The 20,228-nt window shown below is 44.8% G+C and overlaps 1 protein-coding gene and 1 long non-coding RNA gene across 2 annotated transcripts; one reads left to right on the top strand and one right to left on the bottom strand.

The window, feature by feature from the left end:
- Positions 1 to 6,218: 6,218 nt before the first annotated feature.
- On the bottom strand, positions 6,219 to 9,234 carry gbx2 (gastrulation brain homeobox 2). The gene is made up of 2 exons (XM_056301390.1): positions 8,239 to 9,234; positions 6,219 to 7,530 (listed from the first exon to the last, which is right to left on the bottom strand). Exons 1-2 carry the CDS (start codon positions 8,750 to 8,752, stop codon positions 7,010 to 7,012), a joined length of 1,035 nt encoding a protein of 344 aa, XP_056157365.1. The 5' UTR covers positions 8,753 to 9,234; the 3' UTR covers positions 6,219 to 7,009.
- Positions 9,235 to 16,720: 7,486 nt separating this feature from the next.
- Positions 16,721 to 18,865, top strand: LOC130131458 (uncharacterized). Its single transcript, XR_008812381.1, has 3 exons — positions 16,721 to 16,784; positions 17,996 to 18,049; positions 18,843 to 18,865. It is a non-coding gene; the product is annotated as an uncharacterized LOC130131458 (long non-coding RNA).
- The last annotated feature ends 1,363 nt before the right edge of the window (positions 18,866 to 20,228 follow it).

The following is a 20,228-nucleotide window of genomic DNA, read 5'->3' as shown; positions in this document are numbered from 1 at the left end:
AAAAGGACGTTCTGATGGATTTAAAAGCCAGAGGAGTGCTCTATGACCATGTGATAGACCGTTTCATCCAGAAAGAAAGGAGAATGGATTTTGTCTTCAAAAAGACAACACTGGTGAATGAAATTTATTTTTTTGTACAGCTAGTTGGTTTGCTTAATGTTTGATTGTTTTCATGGCCAGCGGCCCGGCTGGGATGTTTATTGATTTTTTTGATAGCATATTTATATGTCCAGCGGGATTACTTCCCGTAAGGCTGTACGTTACAGCATGTAGCCACACGATGTCGCTGTTGTGAAAGTGAAAAGTGTTAAATAACTTGCTGATAATAACCACTTCTGCGACTAAAACAATGTAGCATAGCGACATGACGACTGTCTTTGTGTAATCATGAGGACGTGACGTCTCACCGAAGGACTAGGTCTGAGATGCACGGCCCGCTACTGATTTATGGTGTGTAATCACTGTTTAAGGTGGTTTTACAAATCTAATTAAACGGTCCAGGCACAGTGCATTTCATGTGAAAGTTGTACGAGGGTTATTAAACCGACTACCTTTTTTTATTGAAGTAATTACTGTTTTTGATCAAAACCCCTGAAATTTTTGTTTACTCATTAGAAACACGTTTATTTGGGTTACTTAACTGTATTATTGTTTTTTGGGTTATATATATATGTGTGTGTGTGTGTGTGTGTGTGTGTGTGTGTGTGTGTGTGTGTGTGTGTGTGTGTGTGTGTGTGTGTGTGTATTTAGTTCCTGTAAAAGGAGCAAAGGAGAGAGCAGTTTTGTTACGGTCGTTATTACTATTGTCAAAATAAATCATACCATACATAACTGAGTTGTGTGATATCCTTGACCGAAGTGTTTAACTTAGTGGCGGGAATAAAGGCCATTAAGTTAGAAGTTAACGGAATTCCAGTGGTTATATATATATATTTGCTGGTCAGGTTTAGGGCGCACAGATATAACAGAAGTAAAGGGAGTATATATATGAACTCAGGGCACTGCCCTTTTATTAGCAGTAGGGGGCGCAAGTGCTACATTTCTAAGAGGTTATTTGCTGAAACGGCCTTCCGTAGGTTTCCACGAAGTCTCTTAAAGCAGTGTTTCTCAACCGGGGGTCCGCGGACCCCTAGTGGTCCGTGGTGTAATTGCAAGGGGTCCGTGAAAATAAAATATCTTTTAAAAAAAAGATCCTATGACATTTATAGAAATAGGATTATTTTACTCAGATGTGACCGAGACCTTTATCTACCTAAACTATAAAGGGTAACAGGACTTTTTTCTCTAATTACATCTGTTTCACAAGTGTAATTTATTGTATTTTAATAAGAGATCTCGCTCCCGTTTGCATTGTTAAAAGTTACTGAATACATATTCTGTTTCGTTACATATATCTGAAAGTTACTGAATACATATTCTGTTTTGTTACATATATCTGAAAGTTACTGCATAAGAATTCTGTTTCGTTACATATATCTGAAAGTTACTGAATACATATTCTGTTTTGTTACATATATCTGAAAGTTACTGAATACATATTCTGTTTCGTTACATATATCTGAAAGTTACTGCATAAGAATTCTGTTTTGTTAACTATATCTAAGTTACAACTGACAGCTCTTATTTTTGCCCCAAAGAGTGAATAAATGCTATAATGCAATTTAAAATGCAGTTTCTACTGTTTCTATCAAATCGCAACCCCCCCTCCCCCAAGATCAGGTGGAGGGGTCCTCAGGGTAGATCAGAAATACGCAGGGGGTCCAGGACCCCAAAAAGGGTGAGAACCGCTATCTTAAAGGGTTGATCTTCACTCAGAGAGGGAGCGGCCTGCCGGGGAATGGGTGCCTTCTGCTGCCTGACGTCGGTGACGGCGTCGGGAAGCAGAGGGTTTGAACCGGGTCGACGAGGAGCCCATTATGAACGCAAGAGGGGCGCCCAAATGAGGCGTGAAGAGAGCGAGCCGGAGCATCCTCGGCGTGTCAGGCCAAGTCAGACGGATCCGACCAGGCTGGCGGGAAGCGGGGAGAGCAGACCGGAAGCTCTCTCCCACTGAACCGTCTGGCCGCGTCTAGTTCAACATGGGAAAGGAGAAAATGAGTCATTCTCCAACAGTATGTGTACTGACATATGAGCCAGGAGTCAGAGAAAAATGTTATAATTACACGATGATGTGTTTGTGCTGAGGATGTGTGTTGTGTTGACAGGCACGCTCTCTATGATGCGGGCGCGCTTTCTCAAAGGGCCCCGCTCGCTAAATGATAAAACCACTATAACGGGAAATACAAGTCGGTTCATTTAACCATGAAATCACCTCCGTGTCACTCTGGATAGCATCCAGCTACAGCAGCTACACCTGTAAAATCTAATGAAGGGACATAAGTGTTTAATAATCATAATGAAATCAGTCAACTCGTTTAGACGAAGACGTATTCCTCGTAATTGGGACGACTGGGTGATGGCGAACTGTCCGAGTCCACCACGAGCGGAAACGGCTCGAGGTGGAACCCTTTTAAAGATGCAGAGCGGAAATGAAAAGCTTTTCAACCAAAAAATCAAATTTAGACACACGAGCGAACGAACACGGTGCCTTCGGTTTTCGGTCGATCAGCTGAACAGGTCTGAGCGTTAACGGCGACCCGAACCGCGAGGAGCTCAAAGTTCACAGTCACGTTATCCCGGTGACGTCACGCCCAACAGGCTGACGGGGCCGCAAGAGCGTCCGCCAGGTGCACATCCAGGGTGGTTGTGTGTGCGCGCGCGCATATTGAACTATCCTAATGTGGCCCAAATGTCCTCATTAGGATAGCAAAAGCAGAAACCACCTACCTTGTGTGGTCCTTTCAGAGGCGCTCGCAACTAAATTAGGGTGTATTTTAGGGTTAGGACTTGGTTTTAAGGTTAGGCTCAGGGTCAGGCATATAGTCTGCGTGGTTAAGGTTAGGGTTAAGGGCTAGCAAATGAATTAGTCAATGGGGGGAGGGTCATCATAAGGATAGTGAAACGAGTGTGTGTGTTTGAGTTGTGTTGCGTGTTTTCAGACTATTCGAGAGAGTAAACTGGAAAGGTATTTTCGCTAATCTTCGCTGTGAATCGGTGTTTGTAGTATGTTTGAAACCTTTATTGACATGGTTGTTTACGTGCAGACGTGTCGTGAGTCCACCACCGCCTGTAAAGCACGACTGGTTTTTAACAAACCAGTTTAATGACTTCCCTTTGCTGCACGAGACGCTGTCTTATTCTCTGGTTTTACCCTGAAATACATTGTGTCGAGGACAAATATTGACTTTTGGCGGAACAATCCGAATTTTCTCAAAAAGTATGAAAATACTTGTAATTTATATATATATATATATATATCTTAAAAGATACGCGTTTGCAAAATTCGTCACGGTAGTAATGCATTCATTTTGTAATGTTTTTAATGAAGCGTTGTTTTGTGTTCTCTTAAGGGAGGAAATAAAAGGCGTTTTTGTGTTTTAACACGGTCATGGGATGCAGCTCTTAAACAATTTGATAATCAATATTCAACCATTTTATCAGCATTCAGTTAATGTTGCCAAATTAATTTAGCAGTGTCCACGGAGGCTGAGCCACACACTGACATCAGTTTGTTTTTAATTTTAAGTGCTTTTGTTTTAAAGGTAAAAACGGGACTTGCTTTAATAATTCATGCAGTTCATCTGTCCTCCTCATCAGGAGCGCGGACACACACACACACACACACACACAGCGTTGTGTGTGTGTGCGCGCGCGCGCGTGTGTGTGTGTATAGAAACGCCAAACAGTAATTCAAAACGAGTCAGTAATGGGGCCCGCGCGAATGTGGAGTGCGCTTGCGTGTCCGTTTCCGGTTCCGTGAGAATCCGTTCGTGTCCAACACGGACCGGGGCGGGGTGGCCCCCACATGGCCCCATCAGAATTAATTATCGGGGGTTAATTTGAAGATCAGACAAGTTGCTGTTAATTTAGTGCTGGGTGTTAGGAGGGGGGGTGTTGGGGGTGCCGCTGCACACGGGAGTGAAAAGCGGAGGCCGGGGCCAAATCCCCCGGGACTCATTTATCAGCAGACCGCGACGGCCCGGCTTGATTACAATTTGCCAAAAAAATTCATTAGAGTTGGGGTACCGTTGTCAGCAGGCTTAACTCTCCCTCTCTCTCTCCCCCTCCGTCTCTCTCGGTGTGTTGATATTTTGAGGTCGGATGTGCCGTTTGAGAGAAAAGGTTTACTTTAAGCCAGTCTCCACATCCCAACAGTTGTGTTTATTTCTAAATGTCTTGTCGGAGCAGGGAGACTCCATGGACCAGCTCGCTGCTGTGGTGGCTGGGCCATCGCTCTTCACTTGGGCGTTTTTTCTTTTTTTAAGCGCGCGTGTGTGTGTGCCTGCGGGCAGTCCCCATAAATCTGCACTTTACAATAATTCACCTTTTCTGCGGGGGCGACGAGTTGGGATTTTAGATTAATAGGAAACGTGCTGGAAGAATTTCAGACCATGAATCACAGCGCGGACTGCGGTAAGGAAGCATGTACCGTCTCTAAACGCTGCTATCACACCGAGGTCCGCGGTGGAGCCGGGGCACGAGCTGGCTTCATCCCGCGCGGCAGAGCGCGCGCCAGTGGCCCCTCGGTGTGGCGGACAGACTCGGCAGCTTTCACACAAAACAAACACAAAATTGTCGAATGAGCGAAACAGCGTCGCCGCCGCCACCATGCGCTGCTCTGCTCGGTTCGGCGCTGCTCTGCTCGGTTCTGCGCTGCTCGGTTCGGCTCGGTCTTCCAACAGGTTGCAATATAGAATAGAACAGAATCGCTTCATTTGTTGATTGTATTTGGACTCCGTGTGTCCGAAGGGAAACTCCATAAATTGGGTTTTGTCTTGGTGGGGATGCAAATGAGGAGCGCGTCGACAGGAAACGGCGGGATCACAGCAGCGTCAGCAGGCTGGCCGGCATGAGGCCGGCATGAGCGGCCACTTGACGCGGGTTTGCCGGAACAATTGTTCTCAGGGTCAAACCGGAAGGGAGGAGGAGGAAGACGGTTACGCCGTGTGGCGCCTGGTTCCGTCCGAGCCGTGGACGGAGTTGTATTTTGGACTCGTCGTTAGCTGTGGTTAGGATGAAGATCGGCTCGGTGTGTGACGTTGGGCTGAACGTATCAAAGCGGCCTTTTCTTCTTTGCCCTCGTAGGACGTTCTGGGAAAGAATCCGACCGAACGCGAATCGGAACAAATTAATGGGCCCGCGGGCCCGCGCGCCTTTACCCTATTTGTTTGATCCCGCTAAAGTGCCGTCTCCTCCATTTGCGTTATCAATTACAGACGCGTAAATAATACATCAGCGGCAGAGTGATGGCCGGGTAGTACTGGGCCCAGGAGGGGGGGGGGGGCGCGGGGCCGGGCTGGCCGCACTACCACGACGTGTGCAGGGCCCCGTAATGAGGCGGCAGCGGGCCAAGGTGGGACCGGAGATCAAGGCTCCCACCGGGCCACGACCCCCACCCCCACCAACACACACGGGGGGGGGGGACTGCTGACCTTGAGCCGGCTGATGGGAGCCTCCCCCTGTCATAACAGCAGATTAGGGGGAGCGGAGAGATCTCCTTAAAGCACGTGACACAGGAGGAGCACATGGCCTTCACCCCGGAGAGACGTAAAGCTGTCACGGGCCGCGGGAACATCTGGACCTGTCACGGGCCGCGGGATCATCTGGACCGGCCTCCGCAATAAACCACGTTTGTGCTGCGACGCGGGAACTGCGCCCAAATAGCGCCAAGTCGCCCTTGCGTTGTAATGCGTCGTTTCGGAGCAGCCGCCTGCTCTTCCTATTTCTTCATCTCGGATTACTCGTGGATTAATGCGCGCGGCCTTCCAGACTCATTAAAAAGCACGTGTTGACTCGCGCTTCTGATTGAGCCGTTGGTTAGTCGTCAGGTTTGGTGACTGAAGACTTTTAATTGCGCCGAGCGGATGAACGCTGTTTGATTGTAACGACTCGGAGAGAGAAATCCTCCCAAGTGAAATGTGTAGAGTTTGCTGGTCAGACTTACCTTACCTGGCAGAGCTCAGGGCAGCGGCGGTTATAACCGCTCGTCTGTATCAGGACTTGTGCCCGGGCCGCACGCCGCGTCACAAACGAACGTGACGTGTCCCGGAGTGCGCGGGCCGCCGCGGGGTAATTAGCCAACATGAAGCAAACAGGAGAAGCTGCCACGCAGACAGGGGAGACCTGGTCATGTTCCAGCTTTAATGCACACTATATCATTTGACTTCAAACCTCATGGAATGTTAGTTACTTTTAGTTACTTTTGCACAATTTTATAAATAAATTAGCAGCGTGTTTTCTGTAAAATAAAAAGGAAAAAATACAAATCAAAGCAGCAACATAAATATCCGAAAAGCATGATATTTTGGGGGGGGGGTTGACGTTTGAACTTTTTGTCTCTGATGAGGAAGGAGACAAACGGAGACTAAACTCAACGTGCTCCTTTTTAGGGGACAGAGGCCTGTTTCCGTTTCATGTGTAGATTTTTTTTCCTTTGCCCCACCCAATAAAATAAGATAAAATCAGGTGAAGTTCCGCAGTAGCACATAAGCTTACAGGTATCTAAAAAAAAAAGATAAACAATTTGAAAAATAAGTTGCGGATGTGATGATACTGTACAGCACACGTGGTGTCGTTTATCATATAGACTGTCCTCAATTTGGTCCCATGACGAGTTCTTTTACGACCGTCCTCGGTATTTACAGTGATTTAGTCCTTCTGCTCGCCGCTGCACGAGCAGTAACCCCAACACACACACACACACACACACACACGCGCGCGTCCAACCTGATTCCTCCCGTTAAAAAGCTAGAGGAAGAGGAGGAGGAGCGCCACTCCAAATATTTTACGCAGTTTTTGGTGTCTCCAAAAAAGAAAACTAAAAAAAAATTAACAGCTCGTTATCGAGTCTTTTGGTCCTTTTTTGTTCCTTTTGAAATTTTCGTTATTTTACTCGGCGCTCGCTTTCTTCTTAAGGTCTGGCTTGCTCCAGCTGTTGGTGCTGACTCCTGATTGCAAAGCGGCTGACGTGCACGGGGATCGGCACCACGATTTTGGGGTTCCGGGACGGCTCGCCGGTCTTGTTGTTGACGTTTCCGGCCTTGACGCGTTTCCACTTAGCACGCCGGTTCTGGAACCAGATCTTCACCTGCACCTCGCTCAGCTTGAGCGCATGCGCGATCTGGGAGCGCTCGGTGAGGGACAGGTACTTCTTGCAGTGGAACTCCTTCTCCAGTTCCAGCAGCTGCTCGCTGGTGAAGGCGGTGCGCCGCCGCCGGTTCTTGCCCGTGGACGTGGTGCTCCCGCCGCCGCCCGCGGAGCCGTGCACGCCGTCGTCCGTCGCGCCGGCGCCGTCGCCGTCGTCCTTCGTGCAAGCGGAGCCGCCGGTGACGTTGTCGTCCGAGCTGTAGTCCAGGTCGCTGTCCATGCAGTAGCTGTCGTCCTTCCGGTGGCACTCGTCCTCCTTGCCGTCCTCTTTGCCGTGCGCTCGAACTGAGAGAAAGAGAGAGGGGGGGGCGGGGGGGTCATGTTTGATGTTTCTTTACCTGGAGACAGTTAATTGTGACACGTGAAGTCGGGTGGGGGGTGTCATGTCAATACTAATCATCTTTGTATTTTGATCCGCGTGATTTACTACTTTGCACAACTTTGACGCGCAGTTGCGCACAAACGGTCCGCTATTCGGTGCCAGCCGCGGGCAACACGTGGAGGAGGACGCGGGGCTGAACGAGGCTTTCTCCGCCTGAAGGAGACCCACCACGGGCAGCAGTAAGGCTCATTACCAACCAATCCCGCTTGAACGTTTGTTCGGCAGGCTGGCTAAAAGCCCTGGTGTGATTCGTTCACCGTACACAGGAACGTTTCCCGTTTGGCTCGTGTAACCAAGTCTCATTCATGACGAGAATTTCCGTGTCTTTTTCCACAAGTTTACAGCATTCTCAACAAGACATGCGTTTCATAAATTTACTTTTTAAACCGCGGGAGAGAAAGAGAGACTGAGAGTGGTACAATTTACACTAACTGAAATTAAAACCATGTTTTCAAAGGGCTAAATTTAAATATAACGGCAACACAAAACATGGACGCAAGACGTGTCAAGTGGAAGACCTGCAAGCCCTTTAATAGAAACGGGACTTCGATTCAACGCCTCGATCTATTTCCGGGTCAGAGGTGGAAATGGGAGAAATGAGGCGCTCGTACCTGCGGAGGATGGCAGCGACTCCGACTCGTGGAAGACCTGCAGCGCCGCGGACTCCTTCCCCAGGAAACTCTTCCCGTCCTCGCCGTCCAAACGAATATCCTGAGATTTGTCGAAGACCGAGTGGAGGGACTGCGAGCCGAACTTCCTGCCGGCCTCCTGCGACTGCTGCGACGCGGGGAACCCGCCGGGCAGTGACGCCATGAGGGTGGAGGTGAGCGCCATGCCCTGCGCCAGGCTGGAGCAGAAGCCGTTCTGCAGGCTGGGCATCTGGTGGTGCGGGTGAGTGGCTGGGAGAGCCTGCTGCAGGGCGGCCTGGGAGAGGGACGGAGGGGGCGGCGGCGGAGGCGGGAGCACCACCGACCTGTAGGGCATGAACATGGGGTATCCCGTGTAGACGAAGTGTCCCGGGCTGGGCTGCGGAGGCCCGCCGATCAGAGAGTCGATGCTGAAGGCGGTGGTGCTTCCGAGTGGCCGCTGCATCACCATGAAGGATGGGCTGAACGCTGCGCTCATATGAACCGCTGTGTCTTGGCGGAGTGTCTGGAGGGGAAGAGTCGGGGTGTCGACAGGAGCGCTATCCCCTCTAATTTGGCAACTTTAAACGAAATACACGTGTGTGTATCACCGCTATTTCACAGCCATTAGAGCCGACCCCAGAGCGCTGGACATCCTGCTCATGACATAAAACCATCCCATTGGGGCGGGAGTCCGGGATTAGGAGCCTGAACCCCCGGACTGGGAGTCAAGTATATCAGAACAAATCAGCAGAAAAAGCCCCCGCTTGTTCTTCTGAGATTCAGGTGGAGGCGGGAAATCCGTGTGGGGTCGCGGGGCTCCGTCCGGCGGCGCGCAGAGCGCACGGAGTCGGTCCAGGTCCGCCGTCCTCTGACAGTCTGACTGCTGACTCCGGTGTGGCGCGACCCGACAGCGGAAGCGGCCTGTTGGTTTTGTCCTCACCCGCAGAGACTCCCCGAGTGCTTCCTACCGTTCAGCGACATCCAGATGTTTGGCAATGAATTTAAATTGCGCTCCCTCCGTTTAATCGCCCCCCTGCCGGCGTGCGGCCCGCCCCCTCTCTGCGCGCTCGTCCCTCATTGGCCGCTGCGGTGCCGTCAGTTCTCTTGACAGCCAATGACGCGCTGGCAGCACGGGCGGTTTAAGAATGAGGAAACGTCGTTGTAAATAATAAGCTATATACACTCTATAAATAATAAGTCAGCACCGTCGCTTCTCTCTAATCGTATGTTGGAGTCTCTTTTTTGGCTCATGCTAGTTCTCAGGACTCTTCCCCATAAACAACTGATCACATTCAGCATTACCCCAGGGTTAGGTTACTGGAATGAGATGACTCTTCCCCAACAGCACGCTCACTTCCTTATTTGAAGGGCCACCCTGATTTCACAGTGTGGGAATATTCGTTATGCATACATGTGAGTTCTTAGTAGTCTGAGCAGTGTTTGTCTCGGCACCCCGTTTTCGTAAGGGACGTCACCTGGGCTCAACTCTTGAATGATGTGGATAAATACTAAGCGGTCCTCTTGGATGGAGCTGATGTTTGATTTAAACAAGTTTATTGGTGGTAAAATTGAGTGACTTTACCCCCTTCCGTTGGCTGTTACTCAGCTGGTTGAAGATTAATTATAAAAATAGACATTTGTGTAGTGTTTAAAGTAAAGGTGTATACGTGATTATCATTATTGTAGTTTTTTCATCTTTATATATGCAGAATGGTCACCTGCCATTCATTTCCAGTATAACCAGTGTTCTGTTGCTGATCACAAACGGCTGACTTGAAGGGAAGAACATTAATAAGGTTATTGTTAATTGTTGTCTTCCATTTGTAAGAATGGGTTTGAAATATTTAATATTTGAACCGTGTATATGAAGGACAGGGGCCACCTACCTGAGTCTCACGCCACTGTTCGGTCTCATCGACCTTAAAGTGTTGAAATCTTTATTTGCATTCATGTTTTTTTAACTTTCTAGCATTGATCCACATTGCTGTTGTCTTAAGTGTTCCCAGTTTTTTGATATTTATTTAATATACATTTTCCTTCTGATTGAGGGAGTCACATGGTCCTGATGTTGGGTACATGGTGTCGGTCTTGTTTTTTTTTTTAACCACATCTGGCTGTAATTGGACAGACGTCTCAGGGGAACTATACTCGGCCAACATATAATCCACATATAATATAAAATTAAAGCAAATTTATGGTAATAATGTGTTCTCTCTCTCTCTCTTTCTCATATACACACACACACAAAAAGAACCAGTTTTCATCACAACGTATACTATTTAACAGTGTAATGGACACAATAGATCAGCGTTTCATTTGCAAATAAGATATCCATTACTTATTTGAAGAAATTATTGCTTTTTCAGATGGACCAAAAAGCGGTGTAAGTTACTGGAGTAACTAGTCTTTATCAGAATGGATATTCTGTATTTTGAAATTAAATTTCACAAATGTTATTTTAAAAAAAGGGTCACGTTTAAAAGTAACACAAACGGCTGTTGTGGCAAACATATATATATATATATACACACATACACACTCTTCAGTCAGGTTGCCCCATGTTCTATCTGTCCAAGAGATTTTCTATAAAAGTCAATGTCCACCTTAAAGCGCCACCCTGGAAGTGCAGGAAGTGCTAGAGTTTATAATGTGACTTTGGTACCTACTGAATGAATCAGCTGCTCCCTCAGTAACAACCTGCTAATGCATTTATTTACTCGGTAAAGAAACAAATTCTCCACTTACACCTGCCTTGAGGTGAATAGCGGTAATCGAAGCACACATTTGAATTTGATAATGAGCATATTATTTAATGACTTGGTGAAATTAAGACTGTAAAACGGCTTGAGATGAATTACTAATTACAGGAACATGCTGCTATTGCTGTGTATTTCATTTACCTTGTTGCTACTTAGCTAAAACGGCCATTCCTGTTGCATTGTTTTCTGCGTTTGAAATGCGATGATGTGGCAATTCAGTTGGACATTAAATCCATATTACAGTGTTGTTATATAGTTGGATGTAGTGGGCAGGGAGAAACAGACTTGTTGACTCTGATTTTTCTGGGACTACAAACAAGGTGTAGCAGCCATTGTGGTTGGTGTGCTGTCAGGTTAGCAGTAAACAGTTCCCACCTTTGTAAAAATGGATCCTGGGACCAAACCTGACACAGACAGCGATGTATTACAAACTACATCACACGATATGGGAACATGGTCATACACACAGTCATATTGATCGTCACGGACACATCAGCATCACGTGTCAGTCTTGTTTCCTGTTGCGGTAGGAACATATGTGTTGCGGCACCAGTGTTTGTCCTACCCGGTCAAAACATTTCACCAGCGGTCTACGGAGACTGGGGAGTGTCTGGAGTGGCGGTAAAGATGACAGGTGGGATTCTGGAGTCTGACTCACATGGAGGAAATCATGATATATTACTGGGGAAATGTTCCAGATTGCAGCTTTAATGCCAAAGTGTTCCTGATTCCTTTAAATGTCAACTTGTGTAGGTTCACATCTTTGTCGTTTTTGGCGCCTCCCTATGGAGACGAGTGGGAGTGCTTTTCAAAAGTCCAGCGACGTTTCCCATAAATCCCACGGCACGAGCTCGCCGTCGCAGGGTAGAGGTCGCCACGCCCAGTGGATTTATTTTCCCGCTTTAAGATTCAAATTCGCAAGAGATGCGCAAACAGGATGCTTAATATATTTCCGTAGTTTGTTATGAATTTTAGGGGATTGAGATGTGTATATATATATATATATACATACACAACACACACACATATATATACATATATATATACATATATATATATGTGTGTGTGTGTGTGTTTTTTTTATGATGTAATTACTTTATAATAGAACTGGGCTGTAATACAATATTTTCGCTGATTATCTTTTGGTGGTATTATATAGGGATGAAATCTGGTTATTGTCATGTTGTCTGCTCCAAAATGTCTCAATTAACGATAAAGACAATCCAGTACCCAATATTTCTCTGAAATTGAGGCCTGGAATATTTGGGGGAGTATTATCTGAAAAGTAGTTTTGGTTTGATGTTATACTTTATATTAGCGAAGAGTCGTGTGTGATGGACTTCAGCTGGAGTCTGAAACATATTTTTGCATATGTAAACAGATTTTGTGATTTTATCTCGATACAGTGTAGAATTTTCATGATTATCGTGACACTGTTTTCCATATCTGCCAGCAGGAGCTTCTAGTAAAATGGAAAGAACACCAGCTCATCGTCAGTCTTGGACCCTTTTGAGAAATTGCACTTTTCTCTCTGACTGAACACCTGGCCAAAGGTGTGAATTGCACTTTCTTGTTATCACTTGGATTGATGACTTCCACTTTCTTTTTCTTGAAGATGTCAGTCACTGGAAGTACCTGTTTCTTGACCTTCCATTTTTGAATGTTCTGCAGGCTTGGCTGTGTCAAAGCTAAGCCGTTGCACTCATGTAGGCTGGAGCTGTTATCTTATTATGTTCTTCCTCTTTTAGTTAATTTTACTCCTTTACGAAGGCGAGCTGGGTCATTTTGCAGCAGACCGTAACTGCTGAGAGATTACTGAAAACAGAAGTAGGAGAGACCACCTGATTTAGTCTGCAGTGGTCTCATTTCCTCATAGTAAAGAGAATCCATCGTTACATTGATTTGGACAATGTGTTCATGTTAAAATGCTACACACGTTATGCAGTCTGGTTTAGTAAGTTTATTCTCTTGGATGTCTGATGAAGCATGTGTTTTCACGGTTTTTACTGTTGTTTTTACTTCTCTGAAATTGCATAACAGAGCTTTATTTACTGATTTATTTGCCCTTAAAGCTGAAGTTCAGCTGTGTCTCTAATGGATACAAGAGTGTTCGGTGCCAGTAGCATCACAACACTGCAGTGTCCTAATATACACAGACATGTATTTGGGGATGTGAGGGATGACCTCTGACCTCTGGGTCCATGGGCTAAATTCAGATGTGCTCCATGGGGGCCATACCAAGAGCATGTATGCCCCCCCCCCCCAACTCACACACATGCTAGAGGCCCCACCAACCCCCATCTCTCCAGGGTCACTGGGACACGATCTCATTAAAGGCAGCCTGATCGGCAACTGCAATGCAGACATTAAATAGCAGTATTTTTCAATTAGGGCTGACAAATCCAATCAAAATTCCATAGATTAGGATGAAATGAGGCATGGGTCATTTACAAGGGAATTTAATTGCACGGCCATTAGACAAATAGTACAGCGGTCTCTATCTCATTATCAATCATGCGGGGGCATCAATAGTAAAAGGTTGTAAAGGGGGGAGGTTTTGCGTGTGCGTGTGTATGCGTGCGTGTGTGCACCCACTACCGTGGACCGGCTAATAAATACCCCTCTTTTGTACTTATAAATTATCCAGTTTAATTAACAACACGGATTATGATTGGACTATGATTTAATTAAACCTTTCCTGCATGCAAGCGAACGCGATCATTCATTCTGGCAAGTGCACGGTGCTCTGTATTATTAAATGAAGTAGGGCTACCATCAGATCCTGCAACAAGCACCAGTAATAGACCTTAAATGGCTTCAGACCAATTGACAAAGGTGGATACAATGCGAAATAAAACAGTAGTCAAATGCAAAGAAAAGATTGACACACGCACACCCCTTTCCCCTCCCTGCGCAGCGTAAATGGAGGAGTTTACTGATCGGACCGTGTGTTGGGAGTGGAGGGGCTGTGGTAATTACGCCGCAGACGCTTTGGCTGTTGGCTGCAGCTGAGATGGAGGGGAAAAAACCTGTATTGCGCAAGGATAGCCTGGAGCACAACGCCACTCAACATTATTCAGTCAGAATCAACCTTTTCATCAGCCTGTAAATGCCAGAGCCCATTATTTCTCTCCCTTCCACGTCCAGAAAAATTGTTTTTTTTTTTTGACCTATGAGAGTTGCAGTAGATATGAAGTAAACCATTTTTCAGATGCATGGGACGTTCCCAGCATACTGTTAATGCCTAACCTGCATTAATACTGTATTGATGGCTGCATGCATCTTCGTTCTACATACATATATCCTTTATTTATCATTGTATCTATTCTGTACCAATACTGTGTACATAGTATATCATTTATCTCTCGCAATAATACTGTATTTATACTGTACTTATATAATATCAGATCTATTCTGCATTATTAAACATACATATACATATATATCATGAGTTTTCCTGCATTAATACTGTATACAAATATTCTATGTTGCAGTTATACTAATACACACTTACATCCTTGATCTGTGTATGTGATTTGCATGAATATAGTGTAGGTACATAGATCCTTTGTCTATTCTGTCAGTCATGCTTAATTTTAATGTAAAAGCTTGTATGTCTCCTTTACCAACTAATCTCTTGAGTTTCTCTTTAATCCCTGAATACTTGAAAGGAGCAGTTCTGTGCTATAGCATGATGTTGAGGGAATTTGTATTTTCTTCTTTCTCTGGCTCAGATCAATAGGCATTTAGAGCAGCCACTGGATTTTTGATTATCGAGGTTGAGAGGGACGTCATTGACTGGATGCTGAGACTGATCGCCTCTGATGGGGGAGGAGTTTTTCTAAGTATTTCTTGCTTAGCATCTGGGTTTATATTGATAGGCCCTCTGTAAAAACGATCTCACCACTTACTTGATCCTGAAATATTATATGACACAAAATGAAAAAATCCTGCCGTTGAGATAAGTGAACTCATTTGAGTACAATGTAGAATATTCTATATGGCGCATCTGGAAATGGGTGGCTATATTTGAGACAGGAATGCTAATTTCCAAATTTCCAGAATCTACTCGACCCACACTTCACAGTATTAAAACTAGAGAACTTATCAAAACCCTGTATGTAAATACTTTAATTTGTCAGAAGAAAAACTTGGATTTAGAAAAGTAGTTTTCCTTTTCAATGTGAACTAATCCTCTCCCATATTGTCTTTTTCTAGACTGATAGAATAGGCCCTGTGATGGCCTGGTGGACTGTCCAGGGTGTCTCCCTGCCTGCCACCCAATCACTGCTGGGATAGGCACCAGCATCCCTGCGACCCTGACAGCAGGATAAGCGGTTTGGATGATGGATGGAATAGCACCAGGAATGCCCTTTTGCGAAGTTGTGTGGACTCCTTTAAGGTGACCAACAGCCATCACTTGAAGGCTTAATTATTAATCAAGTCTACTGTTTCAATAGTGAGCCACAGTTTTCCTTTTGTGACTGTCTCCCCCTTCCTCCTCCTTTCACTTTGTACTTTCAACGTAAACCTGAAGTCATTATTTGTAAGTGACCATATAAAGTGATGTGAAATGAGAATTGGTAATCTGTACCAGTTGTAGTAAAAGGCCCAGTGCTCCCATTCAAATACATCAGAGGATTCAGCCTCTTACTAAAATCACTATTTGTGTGCTGCCGAGTTGAAAACAGAGTGACACAACCACAAGGTTGTGGTAAAATATAAAAATGAAGATTAAAAAATGTGAACAGTTGGAAATAGTGGCATGGTGGCCAGCACTGTTGCCTCACAGCAAGAGTGTTCGAACCTTGGGGTATCCACCCTTTTGGGGGGGGGGGGGTGTCCTCTGTGTGGAGTTTGCATGTTCTCCCCATGTCTGCGGTGGGTTTTATCCGGGTGTCTTGGTTTCCCCCACCAACAGGGTTAATAATGGTGTGTGCTGCATGGCAGTTGGTCCTAGCTACACAGTTTAGATGGGTTGAATGCAGAGTGTAATTTCTCCACAGCGATGAATATGATATATATATATATATATATATACATAAAAATGAGATTCTCTTTACCACCAAGTTCGACATGCATGAGGGGAACTGACGTATGGTGCAGTGAGCATGCAAGTAGTCTAGCAAATAACAGCACAGGAAAAAGTGTTTCAATGACACTTTACTATATTAACCCCTGTGAGTGAACTTTTGTATCATCAGTGACTTAGACATACTGGAAATGATAGATGGATAAAGTTGACCATGACAAAGATCGAAATTATGTCATAAAAGGATAAAAGAAATCAAATAAAAAGGGTCCTGTGATGGACTGGTGGCCTGTCTTGGGTGTCTGTTTGCCTGCTGTCCAGTGACTGCTGGGATAGGCTCCAGCATCTCTGTGGCATGGATGGATTAAAAAAAAAATTTTTTAAAAAAAGTGTAAAATGCCTCAGACAGGGCAAAACCCCTTGTAGCCAATGTCATTTGGTCCTATGTGAAGATGTATTGCTGTGTTAAGCTTTCTGGATGCTCACCTTCCTAAATCACACTGTACATGTCTAATGTTGGTGCTGCAAAGGCTTGTCTGACTTAACCATGCCAGCTACTGTTACAGCTGTAGTGTGTTAAATGCATTATAGCCATCAGAAATCTGTACACCTACTTTGATATAAACATGATAGAATATGAACAACACAATGCAAATGAGATTTCAAATTCTGCAGGCACGGATGCAATCCCATCAGATTCTGAATGAGGATGGATAATTGAGGAACGCATAAATCAGGTAATTTAAAAGAAGCTGCCGTTTATTAGTCTGAACAATTACTATCTTCTCAAATGTAAATTATTTTATGTGCATCATTAAAACGGGAGAGAAAATTCTCATGTTAACACAAAACGCAGCCGTTTCTTCAGCCTGGCTGTTCTCGAATTAATCCACAGCGCCCTCGCTTGGAAAACAGAAGAACTGCAGGCCTGGCCTGTGGAGGACAGTGAAATGGCTTTACATCTGCACGTCTCTCCACAATTATAATCCTCTTTGGGATGAAACAATACTCCATATTTCCAAGACATTGTTTCTCTGTAATTGCTGTGGGATTCTGGGTAATATTTGCTTGGTGTCTGGAGGAAGCAAGACAGTTTAACAGGCCAACTCTGCAGTGAGTAGAAATCCACATTTTAAACAGATTAGAGCCATCAAACGGGGGGGGGGGGTAAATACAATTGTGGTGGTTTGGTTATTCAGAGAAAATACTCTGAAGTAAAATGTTGGGACAGTGGGTGTCCATTACAGCTGTCCATCACGTCTGTATCAACTTTCCAACTGGTGTAAAAAAGCCTGGCTCCAGGTGTGCGTGCCATGTAATGACAGTCATTACACACAGACACAGTGCAGTGGCCTGCAATGTGAACTTTGGCCCTGACCAGAGAAAACATGTGTTTAAATATACAGTCTGCAATATGGCAAAACCCAGGGAATTAGAGACATCCTTCTCTGTCCAGACGGTCACATTGAGAAAAGAAAGGAGAGAGAAAAAATACGATGGTGAGTTTTCAGACTAGCTTAATTAGATCTGGCGAATGTTCACCTCAAGCTCCACTCACACACAAGCTTTAAAGAGTTATTTAATTATTACAGCCTTAATTACTGCTGGTACAATCAACGGCACCGAAATAGAAATGCGAGGAGACGGCGGCTAAAATTGGGTTAGAGCTGCTTCATTCGGCTGGTTTCCTCCGGGTTAACGGTGTCTGCTTCCATTAGAGACATGAAGGCCCCGCGCAAATCCACTTGTCTTCTCCGGCTGGGAAAAAGAGGGGAGCATGGTGCTCCTTTCATCCCTAAAGCAGCTTCACATGAATGTTTGACTTAAAACGCCTCTCACTCCATCTGTTTTTCTCACCAGACATTCCCCCCTCTTGCCAGTGTCTGATGTTATTCTGTGTTTAATCTCTCACATTTAAGTTTCTTTTTGTGTTTTATTGTCATGATAGAGTGTAATAGAGATGGCTGAACATCTGATGTCCTCTGGGCCACCTGGTGTGAAGGTAAAATAATAGTTTACACATCTACTGAGTGGTCACAACAGGATGGCACTATCTAATGTATTTGCCCTGATTTCATATTTATAGTATTACATGTTTTCTGTCCACTTTGTGTAAAATGTGAGTGTCCTATATTATCTTAAGTCAAAATCCAGATGAAAACTAAATTTCAGTGTTTAATGTCCTTATGGTGTAATGGGTAGCACTTCCATCTCCAGTATTCCCAGTGGTTTTCATCAGCAGAAAACCTGGTTTGAGGTAGCAGTATTATGAAACATTTGTCTGACTATGGATGTACACTTTCAAATATATAAATGGTCCCTTCATAGGGGTGTCTGGGTGGTGTAGTCTGTTGCCCACCTACCAGAGGATTCTGGTAGGTTTGGGTGTCCCTGCTGGTGGGAGGTTGTATGTGTTCTGGTTGCTGCAGTAGTGTGATCCTCCCATGTCCCCGTGGTGAAACTGGTCAGTGTCAGGTGAAAGGAAGTGGCTGGTGACTCCAGATCCATTAGAGGAGGCATGTGGTAGTCTGCAGCTTTGCCTGGAGCCAAGTGGGTGACCCTCAAAAGAATAATTCATATGTGGTTTTATGTCTTTATTAGTGTAGAAATGGGGTGATCTGTGAGGATAATGAGAGTTGTTGATCTGCAGAGTGATTGTCAAAATCCAGATGAAACATTTTGTCCAAACTTAATTAATAATGTGAACACCTGCTTGGTCAAAGAAAGTGATTCTGAACAGATGATGTCTACCATTTTGGTCACAGTGGTTTTTTGTCTCTCTTCTGTTTCTGCAGATATGTCTTGAAGAAATTAAAAGTCACCGTGGCCCTGAAGCTGCTAGCTGAGTGAGATTCTGGATCTGTAATGGAGAAAAATGACCTTCAGCAGGTCCTATTATCTTATTCATACACTTATTCCTTTTTTTAATCTTTACATAGAAAATGAAGCCAGTTTACACACACACTCTCTCGTGTTAATGTGTAAACTACGAATCATTCAGAGATATGTCATACATGAAATAATTAAGTATGCCTTCACGTTTTGTTTGTGATGTTTATAAACTGACTCTTGAAAAGTTGAGTGTCATTAATATGTTTTGTCACATCTGTCAATAAGTGCTCAGGTTTCATGTGAAAAAGGCTGAGTAATCCTTGTTTTGTGATGTTGGAATGTCAGCTCCATATGTACTAATGAGAATATGGTTTTATGATTTAAGGTGTGATGTAGATTCATATTTAAATTGATATTGTACAAAGAAGATAGAGTTTTATTTCTTTACTGTCATTGTGGCATTACAGAATTGTTTCATCTTGGTGTTAATTGGGGGGGTGTAGGATCCTATGTTTTCATACGTCACTCTGGATAATAGTACAGCTGCAATGGATGAATTGTGAATTCACTGTTGATTCTTTGGTTGCAGGTTTTGTGGTTCTATGAACAAGGCAATTGCAGATCATGTTACTGGATTTGGCAGTGAAGCGTTGATGATGTCCATGTTGAAGTTTTCCACTGGGTGGTAATTCCATTTCTTTTTTCCATCTACAATTAATCATAAAAGTCAATGGGGGGGGGGGAAGAGAGAGAAGGCATCACAATATATTTCTATCCACATTATCTTTGTGTTGCTGCATCTGTTTTTATTAACCCATAACTTTTAAATTAATGTTGGTGTGTTTCTTAACACCTTTTGTCAGTGTTGGGTGAATAGAGTTGTGACAGATTGCTGGCTGACACACTGGTGGTGTTTAGTTCAGCTTCATTGTGTCAGCTAAGAACCTCTAATGAGAACTGAACAACTGTGGGCGATGAGAGAAAGGTTGCTGTTAGTCTCTTAGCTGCTGCAGTTCATCTTGCTTTTATTGGAGATGGAAGACAATGTGGGGTGGCAGAGCGAGCGAGAGTGCAGGTAAGATGGGTCATTGAGTGGGAAAAGGAGAGTGTGCAGTGAGAAGTCAACAGCTGTGTTAACCTGTAGTGATCTTGGTGTTTGATGGAAGGCTGTGCTGTGGATCCAACATCATTAGTGTGGAGAGAGAGAGAGAGAGAGAGAGAGAGAGAGAGAGAGAGAGACTGTGTTTCAGCCTGCATGGCTGCTAATGAGCCCTTGCTGCTCATCCCTCATTCAGTAATTAGTGCCAAGCCGGCACTATGGTGCCACTCGCTGTTAATGGAGTGAACAA

This window comes from Lampris incognitus, chromosome 21 (assembly GCF_029633865.1).
Source record: "Lampris incognitus isolate fLamInc1 chromosome 21, fLamInc1.hap2, whole genome shotgun sequence".
NCBI classification, from domain to species: Eukaryota; Metazoa; Chordata; class Actinopteri; order Lampriformes; family Lampridae; genus Lampris; species Lampris incognitus.
The sequence above is the reverse complement of the archived record's forward strand: the minus strand, read 5'-3'. Positions and strand labels throughout refer to the sequence as shown.